This window comes from Acanthochromis polyacanthus, chromosome 8, assembly GCF_021347895.1.
Source record: "Acanthochromis polyacanthus isolate Apoly-LR-REF ecotype Palm Island chromosome 8, KAUST_Apoly_ChrSc, whole genome shotgun sequence".
Classification (NCBI taxonomy): Eukaryota; Metazoa; Chordata; class Actinopteri; family Pomacentridae; genus Acanthochromis; species Acanthochromis polyacanthus.
In genome coordinates, this window is record NC_067120.1 from 36,224,829 (window position 1) to 36,245,307 (window position 20,479).

The 20,479-nt window shown below is 39.2% G+C and overlaps 1 protein-coding gene across 3 annotated transcripts in view; it reads right to left on the minus strand.

Annotated features, from left to right (window-relative positions):
* Window positions 1–174: 174 nt before the first annotated feature.
* LOC110955851 (aminopeptidase N-like) overlaps window positions 175–20,479 on the minus strand; it is a 29,877-nt gene continuing 9,572 nt past the window's right edge. For all 3 annotated transcript variants that reach the window (XM_051952654.1, XM_051952655.1, XM_051952653.1), the window contains 20 exons: window positions 17,807–18,110; window positions 15,837–15,979; window positions 15,528–15,664; window positions 15,098–15,224; window positions 13,206–13,360; window positions 12,018–12,131; window positions 11,788–11,931; window positions 11,286–11,351; window positions 10,813–10,878; window positions 9,733–9,905; window positions 9,453–9,529; window positions 8,711–8,844; window positions 8,569–8,624; window positions 6,815–6,962; window positions 6,613–6,704; window positions 4,564–4,671; window positions 3,093–3,260; window positions 2,862–3,002; window positions 1,985–2,066; window positions 175–1,276 (listed from right to left, as the gene is read on the minus strand). In XM_051952654.1, the coding sequence (XP_051808614.1) occupies window positions 1,121–1,276; window positions 1,985–2,066; window positions 2,862–3,002; window positions 3,093–3,260; window positions 4,564–4,671; window positions 6,613–6,704; window positions 6,815–6,962; window positions 8,569–8,624; window positions 8,711–8,844; window positions 9,453–9,529; window positions 9,733–9,905; window positions 10,813–10,878; window positions 11,286–11,351; window positions 11,788–11,931; window positions 12,018–12,131; window positions 13,206–13,360; window positions 15,098–15,224; window positions 15,528–15,664; window positions 15,837–15,979; window positions 17,807–18,110 (2,591 nt within the window). In that variant the 3' untranslated portion in view covers window positions 175–1,120. The remainder of the gene's footprint in view (window positions 1,277–1,984; window positions 2,067–2,861; window positions 3,003–3,092; window positions 3,261–4,563; window positions 4,672–6,612; window positions 6,705–6,814; window positions 6,963–8,568; window positions 8,625–8,710; window positions 8,845–9,452; window positions 9,530–9,732; window positions 9,906–10,812; window positions 10,879–11,285; window positions 11,352–11,787; window positions 11,932–12,017; window positions 12,132–13,205; window positions 13,361–15,097; window positions 15,225–15,527; window positions 15,665–15,836; window positions 15,980–17,806; window positions 18,111–20,479) is intronic.

Here is a 20,479-nt window from a genome sequence, read left to right on the forward strand (position 1 = left end):
ACGGTTACACCAGTGTAACAAGCACTTTGAGTGCCAAAGTCCTTTAAGGAAAAATGGGTCTGGGTTCTTATGTGTTAAGCAGAATTATCATCCATACAGAACAACATCCTGGGTTAAGTAACTATAACATATCAGTAATATTGCACATTCAGAAAAGCAGAGCACAACAGTAAATTCTTAAGAAATAGTTTTATTTACTTTATCAGGATGGAGAGAAACTGTTGCATTGAAATATCTAAAAATATCCAGTGAGCATAGACGTACAATTTTAGAGTTATGTAGACTTCCCTTTTTACATTTTTGCACAGCACAGCACAGCAGTATCTCATAGACAAAGAATACTTACAAAATTAAATATTTTAATTTTAAAAGTGTACAGGTATTTCTTTTCTTTTGTCCATTTAAAGGTGGAAACAGATTTTTTAAAAAACAAACAAACATTGGTTTCAGAGCAAAAATTCATCATAACCAGAGCTAATGTGAACAGTAAATACAGGAACGTCCTCATTAACAATCCAATTTTATCATAAATTATTTTGCAGCGGGACAAGAAATACAGTAAACCTTTTTTCTTAAATCTTAGGCCTTGAAGCTGCTCACTCAGGAGCTCAATATTTAATATGGAGAAAGAGAAACAAGAGAAGCTTATATATTTAGAGGCCAGAGAGGACTTTTAGTTTGTCCTGACATCACTAAAGTATTATTAAAATATTTTGCGAAAACACAAAAACATTCCTATTTATAAGGAACTCCTTTCTTGTAACCACGAAATTGTAAAACTACATTAAAAAAACGGATTTTTAAAAGTATAAAACAACAAAATCATGTCCTCTCTGGTTCTCTGTTTGACTGAAAGTGTCAAATTTTAATGTTATTTATATTTCTGCTTTCAAGGATTCTAAATATATATATATATTGTAATTTCCAATTCAATTCAAATAAACTGCAGCACAAGTAAAGCTCAGCAGCTAATTTGGGTCCCAGCTAATACTAAAGGTGAGCATATATTATTTGATTTTTTAGTACCATAAACACTCATGAGTAAAAGCTAAGTCTAGGGACTTATGTTAATGATAAAAAGAACATTTTTAAATGACGCAAAGAACAAGTAAACTCCTTATTAGGATGTAGATTCAGCTATGAACCAGTTCAGAACATTGTTCTTGTTCTCTGCGATCCATTTTATGTTGGCGACGGTTCTCTCGATGGACTGATCCAGTGCCAGAGTCCCAGAGCCAAAACCGACTTCAGCGTTATCGACCTTGAACTGCTTCAGCTGAAAAACAAAACATATGATCAGGTGAGTGGTCTGAAAATGTACAGGTTATTTTTTTAGAACTATTACAAACATCTGCACTCTGCACACAAATTTACATAAAATTATGTGATTCCCATTTTATTTCTAGTGCTCAAATATTGTGTTTGTTCTATCTGGATGACTTTTCCCTGAGATTTTCTGGTTTCACAAACTACAATTTTGTCCTGGAAAACTGTTGGTGTGTGGTCAAAGCAGCTGTAGAACTATAACTGAATAACTGGATGTCATCTTCATGCTCTGGTTCTACTTTAATATTATTTAAATCATGAAAACTAACATCTTCATCTGCAGAGTTTCATTATCAAAGCCCTCCAAAAACCTGACAATCAGGTGCTGCAGCATCAAGTGACAATGATGAGACAGACTTCTGTATCATTGTGTCTCTATTTAGGCAGTGGGACAACACTGCCACCATCAGGTCAGATTGTGAATTACAACACTGAACAGTCATGATCGGTGTAGCAAACAGTCAAATATGTGTGGTTTTCTTGAGTTTAAACTAAATTTATGTTGCGTTAAATGTATGAAAAGGAAGAAAACTTGCTTCAGTTCGTAAGTTCAGCTGGTTCTAATGTGTTGGGTCTGGAAATGTGGTCACAGTTTCAGTTTCTACAACTTAGAAGCAAAACAAAATAAATCATTGGAAATAACTAAGAAATATCAAACCTGTTGAAGCTCAAATTCGGTGGAAAAACGTTCAGTGACTCCATTGATGAGGTTGGAGAAGGAGAACGATCCACCACCATACCTGAGAGGAAATAAAGCAAGAAATAATCACTGGTTAACGGCATTTTTATTATAGATTAACTAATTAGGATGAGATAAGCTTTAATAACTCCCACTGTTGGAAAATATGTAGCACCACAACAGCCATATTGCTTCACGTGGACTAGCCCCCTAACGACCTTAGATTTCCCTTGGACTAGGTCTCGAAAGACTGAAACTGGCTCATCCTAAAAACTTAAGACCTACCTTAAACTTTAGACTTGTTATGCACTAGCCCTCTAAAGACTCAAATCCTGGCTTGGATTTGAGACTTGACTTGGACTAACTCTCCATCAACTTGAGAGTTTACTTGGACTTGAAACTTTTACTAGCCCTCTAAAGACTTCAAAGTTTCCGATTCGTAGAAAAAAAAATCCCTTATAGCCAAGTTGGTGTATGACATCCCAGCTTACCATAAGTCTTTCCTGACTTCTCTACCAACACTGACCAGCTATTTTAATCTCAAGCTTTAATATAATAACTGTTTTTAATTGTCAAAATCACAAAACAATCACTCAAACATCAAACCATGTTCTGATCTAATCAGTTGTGCAGGGTTTATGAGAACCAAAGGTCACCTGAACTTTTATTGACCCGGCATGCTCAGAGTAATCACTCTGAGCTTGCCGGGTCAATAAAAGCTGTCACTGATAAAATCTGTTGAAGTTTTTATCTGCTTCCAGTCTACGCTGTGCTGCATTACCTAACACGTGATAAATCTGCACCTTTCGCACTGTGATAACCTGCATCACAGACCAGAGATCTTTGTCATACTCACTGGTTGAAGATGTATTCCCATCGAGCCCTGACAAAGTCCCACGCCAGAGTCTGACCAACCACATTGTTGGCGATGTAGATGATGGTGGAGGTGGCATCCTGCTTCCTGATCATGTCTGGGTTCAAGGTGTATTCCAGATACCTGCACAGGTATGAGCAGACGTGCTGGTCAATAGCTGTAAATTAGACGCTGTGATGTGATAAATATTAATAAGGTTGTGTGTGGACTGACCTGTTCAGCAGCCAGGCCTCTTTGGTGCAGGCCAGTGCAGAGCGTAGTTTGTCAGCTTCGCTGGCAATGCTGGCATTTTTAAATTGATCCCAGGCAAACTGCCACTCAGCAGCACTCCCTGCTGCAATGGCGTTACAGTACACGGTGGAGCGGAGGTTGGCATGGATCCTGAGGGAAGAAAACATTGATAAAATCCAGCAGATGACAGAGGGTCTCTTCAAGTACAGTTAGACAAAGCTGTGGACTTCACACGTGGACTTGAGTCACAAAAATGAGGACTTAAGACTTAAAATACAAATCTGAGGAGACTTAATTTGATGACCTGATTGAGCATTTTATAGAGTTGAGACCTGAGTTGGACTAGTGTTTGAGACTTGACTAGTCCTGTTAAGGCTTGAGACCTAACTTGGACTTGAGACTTGACTCGAGACTTGACTTGGACTACGTCTTAAAAAACTTGCTGAACTTGGACAAGGTGTCTAAAGACTTAAGACTAAACTTGGACCTGAGATTTGACGTAGAGTAGCCCCCTAAATACTTAGGGCTTGACTTAGGATTTGTCTTGAACTAGCTCTCTAAAAACTTGAAACCTGGCTTGGACGTGAGACTTGACTTGGACTAGCTCTCTAAAGACTAAAGACCTCATTTGGACTTGCCCTCTTAAGACTTGAGACTTGACTTGAACTTGCCTTTTCTAAAAACTTAAGACATGGCTTAAACTCTAGACTTGACTTGCACTAGCCTTTCAATGATTTGAGACCTGGCTTGGACTAGCCTCCTAAAGACCTGAGATTTCCCTTGGACTAGGTCTCTAAAGACTTGAGACTTGACTTGAACTTGCCTTTTCTAAAAACTTAAGACATGGCTTAAACTCTAGACTTGACTTGCACTAGCCTTTCAATGATTTGAGACCTGGCTTGGACTAGCCTCCTAAAGACCTGAGATTTCCCTTGGACTAGGTCTCTAAAGACTTGAGACTTGACATGGATTTGAGACTTAGACTAGACTGCTAAAGACTTGAAACTTGACAGGGTTAGATTTGAGCTAGCTCACTCTCAAAACTTAAAACCTGACCTGAACTTTAGACTTGGCTTGCACGAGCCCTCTAAAGACTGTGACTTGACTCAGACTAACTCTCCACCAACTTGAGAGTTTCCTTGGACTTGAAACTTTTACTCGTCCTTTAAAGACTTGAGACTTGCCTTGAGCTAGTCCTATCTGAAGACTAGAGATCTAGCTTGGACTTGACCTGCACTAGTCCTCAAAAGACAGGACAAAGACTCCCTCACTGACAACTTTGGACCTGACTTGGAATTTAGATTTTATTAGCCCTCTAAAGACTTGAATTGAGATTTGACTTGGACTAGTCATATCGAAAGATTTGAGACTTGGCTTGTACAAGCTCTATAAAGACTACAGTCTTGACTTGGACTTGAACAAAGACTGCAATGAAGCTAAACTGTCGCCTCACTTGTTGACACCAGTGTTCATCCAGTCTCTGAACCAAGATGAGGTCAGCTCCTGACACTCCTGCAGGCCGGTCCTACAGGCCAGGCTGATGGCGTTCACCTGGTTATACCTGAGGAAGGAGGAGGAGTGTGAACACGAGAAAACAAAGAAAATACCATCAAAATCGGACCGATAACAGTGTATGTCAACCGCAAAAGCAGCAACAAAAGAACATCTCAGAAAATGTTACTCCTCACAGCAAACCACATATTTTGAACCACTGTTTCCATGTTTTGTCACTTTGGGGTGGCTTTACCAACAAAGGACTGGTTCTGTTTTTATTTGTAGACCTTCACTTGAACTGTTACCTGTGCTTCCACCAAAACAAAACAAAGCAAAAACCAGTAAATTGGGTTCCTGCTCGGAGCCACAAAACAGCAGATTGGTGGGCGGAAAAATTCTGCTAATAGAAACACTTTTGCCATCATCAGTGGTGTATGTACTTGTGTACATCTGCCAAACATCCGTTTGTGGATGTTTGCAATAAGAACCTACAAACTGCAGGTAAACAATGCGTTCCGCCACATGGTTTATTCTTACCTACATTTATGGTAAAGCATCGACTCTGCTAACAACTGGCTTGCTTGGTGCCACTATGGTTCTACAGGTCCACAACAGAACTGGTTCGAAACCCAAACCTTTTTTTTTAAAACTTATTCTGCCTTTTTCAGTCAATTCATGATTGTCTTGCATGTCCCCAGAGTGTCTTATGCATTTTGTCAGCTCAAAATACAGCAAAGATAATTCATTTGACTATATAACTTCTGGTTTTTGTCCTGTTTTAAACTTGTTGTTTAATGGTGTGGAGATGACAACTCTCATCCACTGGGTCCTCAGGTGATGGATAGAGGAACAGCCCTCAGATGTGAGGGTTAGCTGCGAATAGCAGTCCCGGACCAAATCGCGGGCTGCCCTTTGGCAAGGCATAGCACCCCCAGCCACCCATTGCAGGGTTATGTATAGATCCATACAGGAAGCAGGGATGGTGATAGCATTGGTGGGTGAACATCAATAACCAGCTGTTTCTGTCACTGATGCCTGTTTGTTAAGCGGACAAACTGTGAAGAGTCAACGGTTAGGAAACTCTGGCCCCTTTAGTGGGGAACTGCTCCTGTGATAGTCTTCGCAAGTCATCACAGTATTTCTGCTACTAGAAATTTATGTTGTGAGAGAGTTCAAGGCATCAGTGGAATCCATCTTTCTGTATGGCTCTGACTCCTGGTCACTATCGAAGACTCTCTCAAAAAGAATCAATGGGACTTATACCAGAATGCTACAGATGGTACAAAACATCTCCTGGAAATCGCATCTCACCAACAAGTTGCTATATGGTCCACATGCATTAGACTAGCCCTGGCTGGTAATGTGGTGAGACACAAAGAAGAAGCTGGTCGAGAACTGTTATAGAAACCTGATGTTGTCAGAAGGTTTGGCAGGCCAAGCACATTAACGAAGGTTCTAGAAGAAGACAATGGTCTGGAAGGCAAAGAAGTTTTGACTGCAATGTTGAACAAAAGGAGGTGGATGAAGAACTTTCTTCATGTCACCGATGCCATCAGATGCAACTGACTGACTGTTTCAGTGCCTGTCACTTTAAACAAAGCTGAGCTGCTTTCTCTGCCTCATTCAGGAAGAAGACTCACTCTGTGTCTATGACTGACATATAAATGAGTGTGTGAGATAAAGGAATGGCAGAAGTGAACATCTACAGATCTTAACAGCTTTTTATTTTACACCTCTAAGTTTATGATAACCACAGAAAACTATAAACACATATTCAACCATGTTGGATGGTTTAATATGAGTCGGTCTTTTGATGCTTTTCTTTATGCTAACTTGTATTTCCTACTCTCCTGTGACACGGAGATCATTCATTATGGAAGATCTCCCAATAAGCAAGACAGGAAGCTTCAGAAGTACTTAGAAAACACAAGTGGAAACTGTCTAACCTGCATCAGCACAGTCTAGACTGGTCTAACATGGCCGTACATACATATTCATCTTTACTTACTGGTCCATGTGTCCTGTAGGAACATCAGCCCAGTTCCCTGTCAGGTTTTCATAGTAGTTGAAGAGAGGGGTCACCTGTTTCCTCAGATAATCCTGTAAAAAAGCAAAAAGACAGATTCAAGAATCCAGATGAATCCTAAAACTCAAGATCCCAATGACAATTTATTCATGTTTTTATTGTTTTATAAGAAGAAGAATCTCACCTGCATGGGCCCATAGACCTCACTGCGGTCAAACATCAGGTAGAAGTAGTCTAGGTTGTTGATGGCCGACGCCCACGGCATGTAGGCTCTCTCTTTGCTCAGGTACGTGGTAGTTTTTAAGGCCTCCACTGTCTGGATGATCTTTGCTCTTTGGGGTACATAATTGTGAAATTTAATGGGACATCCTTAATGTCCTCATCATCAGCATCATTTTTAATTCTACTGATTCACCAGATTAAATGTACAAATTTTTAAGATTTTAATTTAGCATCTTTGTGATGGGAAACCAAAAATAAACCCCACAAATATTTATCAAGTCTATTATTTATTTCTTCAATTATATTTTCATCTCACTTGTTGTAACTCATAGTAATATAACTCATCAATGTTTCTGACCTGCACCCAGGTATTGATGAACAAACTGGTCTACTGTTTGAAAGTCATAAAGCTGAGTTTATTTCAGTCTCATTAATGTGTCTATCAGGTCTCTGAGTTATGCTAATGCATGATGAGCATCAAACACTTTATTTCCTGCATTCTTGTGAATTTTTATGCAACAATTTGTATTTATTTTTTTTGCATCAGTATACAGTGAAAATGTCTCTACTAACTAAAAACCTCAAAATTCAGGTGACAGTTCAAAATATAATGGAATATATATGGACATGATTACATTTTCCACCACAGATTGAGTGTTTTTATGAGCTCATAGTTCATAATTTGCAAGAAATCTACACCAAAGTCTGCCCTTTACCTGTGTGTGAAAATGAAGCTTTTCTTGACAGTGTTTTTGAGCAATTTACTGTGTTGTTGAAATACAGACAATAACGAGTAAAATCACAGAAACAAAAATATTGATTTATATGTTAGCTGTGAAAAAAGGTCATTCTTATTAATTAAAATGAAACTATTATTTTACTGTATTGAAAAACATATCAAGAATTGAAAAAGGGTAGATAATTTTTAAATGTTGTTATACACATTTTAATGGTTTTGATGAATCAGATATCTTGTAAAGTCACGTAAACAACTATTCTACACGATGCATGTAAAAAAGAAAAACTCTAAATCATGTCCACATCAAAAATCTGTATTTCTATAAACAGCAATTTGTTCTTTTACAATATTGGCCTATAAAATTATGTTTTACTGCATTTAAATCAACTAAAAATATCATTATTTTACAGATATCTACTGTTTTATCACCATTTTTACTTTATTCATGGCCCAGTTTTGGGGTCACCCAGACAATTTCATGTTTTTCATGAAAACTCAAACTTTTATTCATGTGTTAACATAACTGCACAAGGGTTTTCTAATCATCAATGAGCCTTTCAACACCATTAGCTAACACAATGTAGCATTAGAACACAGGAGTGATGGTTGCTGGAAATGTTCCTCTGTACCCCTATGGAGATATTCCATTAAAAATCAGCCATTTCCAGATAGAATAGTCATTTACCACATGAACAATGTCTAGACTGGATTTATCATTCATTTAATGTTATCTTCATTGAAAAAATGCTTTTCTTTCAAAAATAAGGACATTTCTAAGTGACCCCAAACTTATGAACAGTACCGTTTATTTTCTGACATCCTTGCAGCCACATTTTAACTGTTTCTTTGCATATTTTTAGACATTTTGTCCATCTTCAGTGCAGTCTTTTGGTTCTACTAAAGTCATCAGTTTGTCTACATCTCCTCATCATGACCACCATCCTCTGTTTGTGTGATGCTAAACGTGTAGGACTTACCTGGCCAGGTTGAAGGCGTCGTCCACCAGCTGGGCTCTGTTGATCACTGGAATGAGCTTTAATAACAAAAGCAGCAGTTCAGATCAAGAAGTCCGTCAGTAATCAGAGTAACGTCACCGTGTGAACGGCGACTGGATCCTACCTCATGGTCGGTGTTCAGAGCATTGAGGAGTTTGTCCCAGTTGGCCTGGTCGTAGTTGACCCTGTAGTATCCCACCACGTCGATGTTGGCCAGCACCCACTCATTCCCCGTTACCGTCATCGCCGGGATTGAAGCTACAACAAAAAAAAAACACAATTATTGTTGTGCTATGTGAAAATTTCAACACCATATTTTCTACAATGCAAACCCATCTGAAGACATATTAATGTAGTGAAGAGAATGTATTGTTGGATATTCTATGTCTTGATACGGGCTTTCTGCTCTTTGAGGCATCTGATTGTTTTAAATATTTTAGGGATCATTTCTCTTAAAGTGAACTCATGTTTGTGTTTTGGAGTTTCTGTTCATCTTTACAGGAAACTCTGATGGAGAGTGATACCAAATTAAACATTCTTTAATCAGTCGGTACTTTTTACTTTCAACTCAAATATGAAGAACAATGTTTTTTAATAATAAGCATCAGATTTTTTTCCGAAAATATTTTGTAATTTGCAGCTAAACAGCAGCGAGTTTTCAAAAGATTACCTGAAAAAACGAAGTCTCTATTATTGAGTTACCACACAATGTTTTTAACACTATTGAGACTTAGATTTGATTCTGATTTATACCCTGAAAAGTTAAAATGCTTTGGCACATTCTTTCTATCAAGGAGCATGCAAATAAATCACTTTGAAACCATTTTATCTCTACTTGTGACCCTTGTTGTGTTTGAATTATTCACCTGATTTCGTCTCCAGCCACGTCAGATTCTGCACAGCTCCGGTCTTCATCCACCGCATTGGAACGATCCACTCATAGCTGCAGCAGAAAAATACAGTTTGTTGTTTATTCTGCTTCTTATGAACTGGAAAATGAGCCTGTAGCTGTGGATGTCATTGAAGTTAAAAGGATTGTAAACTAATAGAAGAGTAATAGGTGATAGTAGAACCGATAGTAATAAAGAGAACAACAGCAAACAGTGGGAGGAAAGGATGATGGATGAGATAATGCAGCATAATTACTTGTAGGGGGAAGGAGTGGTGACTTCAGATTCTGGATCCAGCAGGAAGTGCTTCTGGGAAACGTTTCCAGTAGCGGTGTTGATGGTGACCACAGGGAAGCCCATCTGCAGCACCCAGGTGTTCATGATGTCATTGACTGACTTCGGTAGGGCAGTACCGGTGGTGTCAACAGCCTGTGGAAGCAGGAAACAAGGAAAGATGATGTAAATGCTGCAAAATCAGTCAAAATGGATCAGTTTTGGTTTTAGGAAATACTATCCTAATTTATTTCTGGTTAATTGAACACTGGTTTGCTGACCTGAAGTCAGTAAGCCTCACATCAGTCTTTGTCATGGTGCCCCTTTACAAGCTAGGAACTGCCCACCTCCTCCAGTTGTAGTATCTGCTCTGATATGATTCCTGATAGGTGTTGTTTACCACAAATGGAACCTGAAGTACATGTGGTATTAATTTTACCAATATCATTGGAATGTGTTTTTCAGACTGAAAAATGTTGGGATAGGGGTGCAGTGTCCAGCCAGAGATGACCTGTGACCCTTTGGGATGCAGAGCCGAGGAGTTCTATTCAAGGGTGGTCTTGTTTTTGAGTAAGGGGTCCTCAAAAACGATTCAGATGTTGAAATTTTATCCTTTATCAGAAGGTACAAAAGTGACTGCTGGCTATTGTTCGGGAAGGAATCAATCGGCGGACTCCTTCCAGGCAACTTCTGTCTGTATCGATGCTGTTCTTTCTTTCAATAAGAACTTGTTAAGAAAGTCAGTGTTAACGGACGCTTCTTCTCCACCTGCACTTGACGGACATCAGAGAAACTATGACACAGTGTTAAACAGTAAAAGGTTTCACCTAGTGGAACAACCAGGTACTACAGCTAATCTGCAGTACTTGAAGTGTATATTATCTAGGAAAATTGTACATAATAAATGATTCTGATTTTCAATTTTTACAAAAAAAAACTCAAAGAAATTCAACTTGTCTTCTAGTGATTAAAGATGAGCAATTCATGAAAATGCGAGGAGAGGAACTAAGAACTTAGACGAGCAGCAAATGTCCTTCTGTAGAGACTGCGAAGTTGAACGTACCATCTGCAGATGTGTCCAGAGGTCTGTGTAGACGGTGTTTTCGAAAGCAAATGCCTTCAGGTAGGTCTGCAGGATGGACAGAAAACAGTAAGATTACTTCAGAGGCAAAACTTTGAATGAAACTCGACAAGTTTAATGCAGCTGGTCGCAATATCCTCCAACTGTGACGTGTGTTTTGATCTCAAGTGTTCAAAATCTGGGTCATTTTTCCAGTTCTTAATTCACCAGTTTGCTCCGTTTATACACTTCAGTATGAAAGTAGTCTGATTTTGATGTTTCTGTGGCTTTAAAGAGGGAAAAACTTGACAAATGCTGATTCAACACTAGGTTCACTTTAATTCATAGCTAATGATTAGTTGTTTCATGTAGGGAGCAATGAATACTGTATGTCAAAGGTTTAATTGGCCGAAAACCCAAACTACAACAAAGATCTGCTATTGAGGATTCTTTACTGTGAATACTGGCATCTTTACCTGGAGCCCCTTTTTAAAGACGTCTTCGGTTAGGAAATCCGACAACATCCTGAGGACAGAAGCTCCCTGAGGGCAAGAAACACATTTTAAGATGTTAAAGAAAAACAAAAACATCAAGCAGAAGGAAGTACTCGGGTTTTCTTAACCCTTTATTGCACAACATGGGTCAAAAGTGACCCAAATCCAATGGAAAATCGGAGTCTTCTGACCCATATTGCACATCACAGGGTGAAAATGTGGCTCTGACTCATTTATGGTATATATTTATAAGGCACGGCCCTAAAATACTGGAACTTAAACACTCATTGTTATCATAAAGATAGGTCTTGTTTTGTGTCTCTTGATGGCTGCTTTGTTTCTGTGGTTGTTTTTGATCTTTGTAGTTGGTTTGTGTTTCTTTCTGGTCATTTCTGTCTCTTTGTGGTCAGGTTATGTCTTCTTGTGGTCAATTTGTGTTGCTAATCTGTTTTCTACCCGTGCAGGTCTGACTGTGTGTGGTTACCTTGCTGTATGAGATGGCATCGAACAGCTCATTGATCTGGGCTGGTGTCTGGATGTCTTCTTCTTTAGAGGTCAGAGGGTGAGAAGAGGCCAAGGCGTCAACAGCGAACACTCGGTGGACATCATTGAGGACAATGAGGTCTTTCTGTTGGGAGACAAAGGAGATGCTCAAAACTCCACTGATCTTCTGCATCGATCACGGAAGCAGTGAGGTGGCGAGTAAATCCTTACCACATTCCAGGTGGGCTCAGCTTCATGTGCTCCCAGGTACTCCACGTAGGACGCAAAACCTTCGTTCAGCCACAAGTCATTCCACCATCGCAGGGTCACAAGATTACCAAACCACTAAGGACAGCACAAAGAAAAAATGGAAATGCAATGTTGAGAAAAAACAAAATCACGAAGATACAGACAGTTTTTGACTCAATGCCATAAAAACTACAATGCATTCAGAGGTGAGGCTTTAACACATTAAATCTCAAGGTGTACCATATTGGAAATTTCTTTTTAATACATTAACAGGACTTGGTCTCAAAAGCTTGAAATTTCAGATGGTAATTTTGCAGTGGAGTTTTTTTTTGGTGGTTTTAGGATGTGAGAATCGATTTGAAACATGCTTTGACTTAAGACTCAAACTGACTTTGTTTTCTTGGACTTGAAATCTGAATTGAATTACTTTCCAGAATAGTTTTAGGACTTGTGACTCAATTTTAACTTGTTTTTGAGGAATTGAGGCTCATTTTAATGATATTTTCAAAGAATTAAGGATTGATTTGAACTTTTCCCTAGGACTTCAGAGTTATTTGAATTTGTTTCCAAGAACTTAAAACTAAAACTGAACTACTTTCCAGGACTTGAACCTGTCTTGTTGAACCAGAGACTCAAACTAGAACTTGTTTTCTAGGATGGGAAACTTGACTCATACTTATTTTGAGACTCAATTTAAAGTTGTTTTCCAGCACTTCAGACTTGATTTGAGTTTGCTTTTCCACAATTTGAGATTCGACTTTATCTTGTTTTCTAGGACTTGAGACTCGATTAGAAGTTTAGAATTTGCTCACGACTTCAGAATTGATTTGAACTTGTCCAGAATCTAAGACTCAATTTAAACTTTGTTCCTAAAGGTAAGACTCGATTTGAACTTGTTTTCCAGGACTTGAGACTCAGTCTAAGCAACTTTACTCAGAACTGAGATTCAATTTGAACTTAAGATATGACTTTCTTAGGACTTAAGACTGAAGACTGAACAGGTGAAACTTGACGTGAACTTGTTTTCTTGGACTTCAGACTCAATTTGAACTTGATTTTCAAGACTTGTTTTTAACTTATTCATTACATCGATTTTAATTTATTTAAGGAGTGTGTGATTCCCAGCAGGAGTTACAGAAGTTTCCCTCCACTGCTGGCTTCATTCCTCACCATGTGAGCCAGCTCGTGGCCGATAATGGTGGCGATCCTCTGCTTGTTGGAGTTGGACGAGTATTCCTCATCGTACAGCAGGTTCGTTTCCCTGTAGGTGATCAGACCCCAGTTCTCCATGGCTCCAGCATTGAAGTCAGGTAGAGCTATCTGATCTGATGTCAAAAAAATTATTTGTCAGTGTCTCTTTACCAGCGTTACAACAACAGCTTAAGAAGTACTCACAAATAAGGTCAGTAATTAAAGCAACCAGATGAATGTAGAGTAAAATGAACAGCAGGCATGTAGAGAAATAGAAGTTTAAGTTGCATAAAACTGTTAAACTTAAGCTGAGGTCCATAAAATCCATCCATTCTCTATACACCACTTTATCCTCACTAGGGTCGCGGGGGGCTGGAGCCTATCCCAGCTGACTTGGGCGAAGGCAGGGGACACCCTGGACAGGTCGCCAGTCTGTCACAGGGCTACATACACAGACACACAATCACACTCACACCTACGGGCAATTTAGAGGAACCAATTAACCTCAGCATATTTTTGGACTGTGGGAGGAAGCCGGAGTGCCCGGAGAAAACCCACGCATGCTCAGGAAGAACATGCAAACTCCATGCAGAAAGATCCCAGGCCCACCCCGGGATTTGAACCGGGGATCTTCTTGCTGCAAGGCAAAAGTGCTAACCACTACGCCCTGTGCAGCCCTCCATAAAATCCAGCATTGAATAAACATAGAAAGATCATATAACAGCAAAGTTACCAAGGTTTATCTGTTAATAAATGACACAGTACGCAATCTTCTCATAACAGGTCATAAGTCGACAGATAACAGTCTCCATGTGGCTGTCGAATGATCAATAAAGGACAAGAACAGAATGGAGGATCGGCAAGTTTTATGGCTAAAAAAGGTCATCGCAGCTGTTTTATTGGAAGCTGCAGCCAATGTACCTCTCTCTAAAAGCAAATATTGTAGAAGTCGACCACAAAAACACACATGATGGCAATAAACATGGCCAGGATTAGATCAGAGGATTACACAATCATGTGTGCTCAGTGTTCTGCTGTTACACGTGAGCAGCAGAAGAAAAGCCTCAGAGAAAAGAATCTGGCTTTCTGAAGAAGATCTGCATTCGTGCTGTGTGGTGTCGGAAAATTATGGCATTTTAAATTTTCAAAATAACCACAAAAGATGCCAAACCAACCAAATACCCCCAAAGAGAAGCAAAATGACCATAAAGAAACTCTCCGTCATTATGATTGCTGTGTGTTTCAGGTATTTTTGTATCTCATCGTAATTTTTTGTGTCTCTTTATTTTCATTTTACATCGGTGGCTATTTGAACCCGTTTGTGGTTATTTTTTGTGCATAAATAATCATTTTATGCCCTCTTGTAGTAATTTTGGATCTGTTCATAGCGATTTTGCACCAGTTTGTGATTATTTTTTGTGTTTTTGGAGTCATTTTGTACCTCCTGGTGGTCATTATGTCTTTCTTTATGGTATTTTTTTAGTTTTAGTAGTCAGTTTGTGTCCCTTTGTTGTCTGTGTGCCTCTTTGTAGTCATTTTGCATCTGTTTGTAGTCATTTTTGTGTTTTAGTAGTCATTTTGTGTCTGTAGTCATTTTGCATCTGTCTGTCGTCTTTTAGTTCAGTTTGTGGCAACTTTTTGTGTATTTGTAGTCATTTAACATCTGTTTGTAGTCATGTTGTCTCAGCTTGATCATTTTTTGTGTTTTTCAATGCATCTCCTGTCATTTTGTGTCTCTTTATAGTGATTTTCTGTCTTGTGGTCGTTTTGTGTCTTTTCGGTCATTTTGCATCTCCTCTGACCTTCTAGTCTGTCAGTTGAGCTCTGTGACTTTCCAACAAGAAACACAAACGTCACTTTGCCTGACTTACCGGACTTGGGCAGAGGGTAGCTGGAATTGTAATAGTTCTCAAAGAATTTCAGGATGGGTCCAGTTTTTTTGAGAGCGTAGTCTCCTTGGCCAGCATCGATAGCAGGCTTCCGGGCGAAGATGCGGACCTGTAAATCCACACAAAACACACGATTAAACATTTAAATTCAATGTCAACTGTAGCTTTAGGCGTTATTCGTTTTAGGTTACTCTTGTTCCTCTTTCAAAACAGACTCAGAAGTTACAAACACAGGAAGGACATTTAGTTTTTACTTAACCACTAACACTTTCACAGCCTTTCTGTTTTAAATTTAGCGAGTTTTGTAGTTATTTTACATATCTTTCTGGTTGTTTTGTGTCTCTTTGTAGTGATTCTGTCTCTCTTAAACACTTGCACTTGTTAAAAACAGTTGAAATCTTTGATTAATTACCAAAAGATCATCGCTGTTGTCTTGGATGAAACCGAATTCACTGACTATAAACGCCAGCAGGTAGGTGGACATTCTCTCAGTTCTCTCAAATTTTGTCACCAGCACATTTTCGCCATCAGTGGTGATGTTTGTTGTTTCTGGGGATGAGAAAATAAAATTTTTTAAATAACATACTTTACATCTACTTTACGTATACCACACCCCCACCTCACATGTGTTTAAAAAATAAAGTTCTGGCGTTAACTTTCTCATAGATTCAACTCATTTTACCTGAAACTCAAAATAATCCCATCAAGTCACCAAACTTACCTATTTCCTTGCCGTTGGACAGGGCAACAGTCCCCAGGTCATGGATCAGAGTGATGTCGAAAGTAGCCTTCATTGCCGGCTCGTCAAAGCAGGGGAAAGCCTTCCTGGCATCCGTCGGCTGCATCTGAGTGGTCGCAATAACCCTGACAGGAAACAGAGAAATGAAGCTTCAAGGATGACATTTTTAACAAAAACCAAGAACCACATGACAGTATTTATATCAAAATCACTCACAGAAGAAAGGCCAGGATTTCTTTAGTCTAGCTTAGTATAAAGACTGAAAGTAAAACAGTAAGCTAAAGTAAGCTAGCTTAGCTTCCTAAAAAGGCTCCAAAAAAAAAAACCCCAGTGTGCACATGAACAACAAAGATGAAATCTGATTACTGTCAAACTAGTTTGAAACATCAGACATGTTTTGAAGGTAAAGTAATTGAGTTTTTTCAGACGTGTTACGACTGCGGTAGTATATGTGTGAAGTTCTTCCTGTGCTTTGTGTGTGCTTCCTGTCTACGTGTCTATCTAATATTCAAATAGGGCTGTGCCGTACCAATGACAGGATTGGTTGAGTTACTGAAGAAAGTGGTGAGATTATAAAATGACGTCGCTGGAAGTCATAAAGAAGGTCAGATAGGCAGGCCATCCTCCAATGCGTCCCAACCAGCACACACAGCTTAAGCACAGTGTTCTTTGTATAGACACAGTCAGTAGTGTGGTAAATGTCAGGTAGGAGTGAGCTGCCACTTTTGGTTTAATGTGTTTTCTCTTGTTTAAGTCAAAAGGGAGGTAAGACTTTGTGTTTATTTTAGCCACTTTTATATTGGTAGGTAAGGCCGACTCCCAAGGAGAGTGTGGCTTTTGTTTGTTATGCTGGCTTTCGGCTCACTCCGAACTTAAGTTATCATTACCACTGCTTCGTTTTTTCAACCTCATCCTTTGTTTATCACATCACATTTATTGTAAATGATCCTTTTCTTAGAGGAAAAGTGCTTGTGTGGTTATTTGAGACCTGTGAAGGATGGCATTTCATGTTGCATTCGAGTAACCCTGAGGCTGTAACGTGAATTGGGGGCTTGTCCAGGATCTTAAATGGTCCCACATCAAAAAGGCAAAGTAATTTAATTGCTTAGCAACTTGGTTGCTTTCATTGATTGGTTGCAGGTAAGTGAGCAGCTGTAGGCATGTTATTTGACATCAAGCATGTCTCACTTTGAGTGGAGAGCATAATTCTAGCTATGTGCTCAAGGTGTCAGGGTTGCAGTGTTGTTATATGCAAAACCTGCGCTTGGTATTTTAAGGGGATGGGTGTTACGACCATAGGTGACTGTGCCGTCTTGTTTCTGGGGTGGATTTCTTTGAGAGCCTCTCCAGAATCCTGGCTGGGCTCTCAAACCAGACGTAGCTGGGCCAACACATGCCATCTTCCCAGAAACAAGATGGAACACAGTTACCCGGGGCTGTAACAAGAGGCAGTGATGAAATTAATTTTCCCATAATGTTATGTGACTAACCTTAAGAAATGGGTTCAACGTCAGTACAAAGATGAACCTCAGCGACAGCGTGCATGAAACAGTTTATGTAATTGCATTTTTGACACACATTATATTTCTCACACTGTACATTGCTATTACCAATGTGAGCTTCAACCACTGGCCAATTAATGAGTTTTTGACTATTTTGATATTAAAATTCAAATTCTGATACCAACATTTCATGGTTCCAGCTTCTCAGATGCAAAGATTGAATGTTTTTTTTGTTTTGTACCACAGTAAACTTTAAAGGTGAAGTATCACCTTGGGGTATTCAAACTATTTCCTGGTATCGATTATTAAAAAGAAATAATATGCAGATACTTTATTAAGGAAAACAGCCATGTTATTGCACAGAAGTCTAATTTCTAGGTACTAATTTGGAATATTACTGATTGCTCTGCAGGTACTTTTCAGTTGTTTCATATGACAAATAACACATACTTCAGTTCTCCGTTCTCAATGTACTCGCTCCTGTAGAAGCCTCCGAGGTCGTCAGAGAGTTCTCCTTCAAAGATGGTTTCCAAGATGTAGTAGTTGCCCTTCGTCAGGTCACCCTTCAGCTGCACGACCAGGTACTGAGTCTCATTCTGCAGCCACACGGACTCGATGCCGGGGACTGTGCCGCCGTTGACTGCTGTGAGCCTCGCCGAGGGGCCATTGCTAACTGGACTGTAGCTCAGCTTGTTTGAGTGGATGAGGATCAGGTTGGTAGTCTCATTCACCAAAAATTCCACAGAAGATTCACCTGGAACAACATTTAGAAAATGCACACTGCAATTAGAAACCTTGTTGAGTGGAGTTGAAGTCTGAGATCCCAGAAGCAGCTATTAAAGAAAGACACCGGTACTAAATGAGCAGAAAAAGAGACTGTATGTTAGGAAGTACTGTAACCCAATGATTGTATGCTTAACTTTGAGCTGATTATTGTAATATTAAAAGTTGATTTGGGATAATTCTATGTAACCAAGTGATTTCTAACTGCATATTTGGTAAAGGAATGTGGTAACGATGACTGAGAGGACTCGTCCAGTCTGTCCTGGCAGTCAGCACAGCTGCACAAAAGGAGTTCTTTTTCAAGTTAGACATTGAAGCAAACGATTATTGGAAATTATTAGTCATCTTACTGAGCTTACAGAACAGTGTGTGCTAATAATAAGAGTAAAAGCTGACAGAGACAAGTGTGTCCATGGGGATGTCCAAAACGTACATAAATGAAGAGAAAGGACATTTTAGATGGAGTTCTTCGCTGGACCTCGTTACAGTTGGACCTTATCTGATAACCTCCAGGAAGAAGGATTATACTTTGTGAAAAGTTTGATCTGCAGTTCTACTCAGAAGGAATAATGGAATATTTTCTTTACCCTGTCTGATGGAAACAGAGGAATACCAACCTTGCATTACTGAGAAGTGATGATGGAGTGTTCCATAAATTTTGTTCATAGGGATGAAGAGAATATTTAGGATATCTTAATCTATTTTAGTGGATTTATAAAGACGGAATATACCCAAAGGGATAACGGATTATTGCAGACATGATTGGAGTCTAGCCTTTCTATTCCCCCTGAACGAAGAGGAACCTCTATAGGGGATTTGGACCTTGTACCAGGTTTTCCTACCCTACTAGGAGGATTCCTCAGTAGTCGGTAAGAAAGTATTTGGGTAGCACTTTATAATAACTATACACTATTAAGCATTAGTTAAGCATTGGTTAAGCATAATTTCAGCATTAGTTAATCCTTAAATCCTCATGAACTCATCATGAATTCACCATTAGTAATGCATTACAAAGCATTAGTAAAGACAGTTTTAAATGTTCAACCAACACATTATTAAGCATTAGTTAAACATTAGTAAAGTGCTTAATTCATCGTTAACTCATCATTTGTAACTAATTAGTTATACGTGCATAATTAATCATGAATTCATGATCTGTATGACATTTATTATGCATTACTAAGCACTTAATAAATCCGGTTAAAAATGTTTTGTTGCTCATTGATAATCTCAGATGTTAATACTTTATAAAGGGTTAGCAACTGTGTTAGTATATGATTTACAAACACATATTCATCCTCAATGAATAACTTATTAATGCGGTTACTACTCATTAGTTAAGTATATTCCGTGAGCCCATCTAAAGTGAGGACTATCTATGCTTTATAAAGCATTTATAAAGGACACAGAAGCAAAGATATACAAAGTGTCAGTTTTATTGGTCCCAAACAATACAAGCTCTTTTAAATACACACTTTAAACAAATACAATCTATAAAATTTCAAGTAAACTTGACAAACATCTTCAAATAACAACAGTCTGTGATCGTATAAAATAGAAAAATAAAATACAAGCTCTTTTAAATACACACTTTGCAATCCTTAACATTTCAAGTAAACTGGTGAACTATCTCTTCAGGGCACACACACATCAGAGGTAAGTGGCTGCCTGATTCTGGGATTCCGCCAGTGCATTTCAGTGGTGTGCCCTTGAAGTGCACAAAGTGCTTTACAGTAAAACAAGTATACCGTTTTCAAATATTGCAAGATAACACTAGATAATTTCTGCAACCTGTTTGCCTCTACGATCAGCTGCCATCTCCCCAGCGTGATATGGCTCTCTCCGACTTCCGCATTTCAGAAAAATTAAAAAAAACCCGCGCGGTCTCGCTCTCCAGAACCGCGGAGGAGGCTGGGACTGGTAGGACTCTGGGACTCTGGGATTTTGGAGCATGCGCACTAGCATTTTTGACGGTAAGAGCATGCGCAGTAGCGTCCTACACGTCCCAGAGTCCTACAAGTCCCAGCCTCCTCCGCGGTTCTGGAGAGCGAGACCGCGCGGGTTTTTTTTTAATTTTTCTGAAATGCGGAAGTCGGAGAGAGCCATATCACGCTGGGGAGATGGCAGCTGATCGTAGAGGCAAACAGGTTGCAGAAATTATCTAGTGTTATCTTGCAGTATTTGAAAACGGTATACTTGTTTTACTGTAAAGCACTTTGTGCACTTCAAGGGCACACCACTGAAATGCACTGGCGGAATCCCAGAATCAGGCAGCCACTTACCTCTGGTGTGTGTGCCCTGAAGAGATAGTTCACCAGTTTACTTGAAATGTTAAGGATT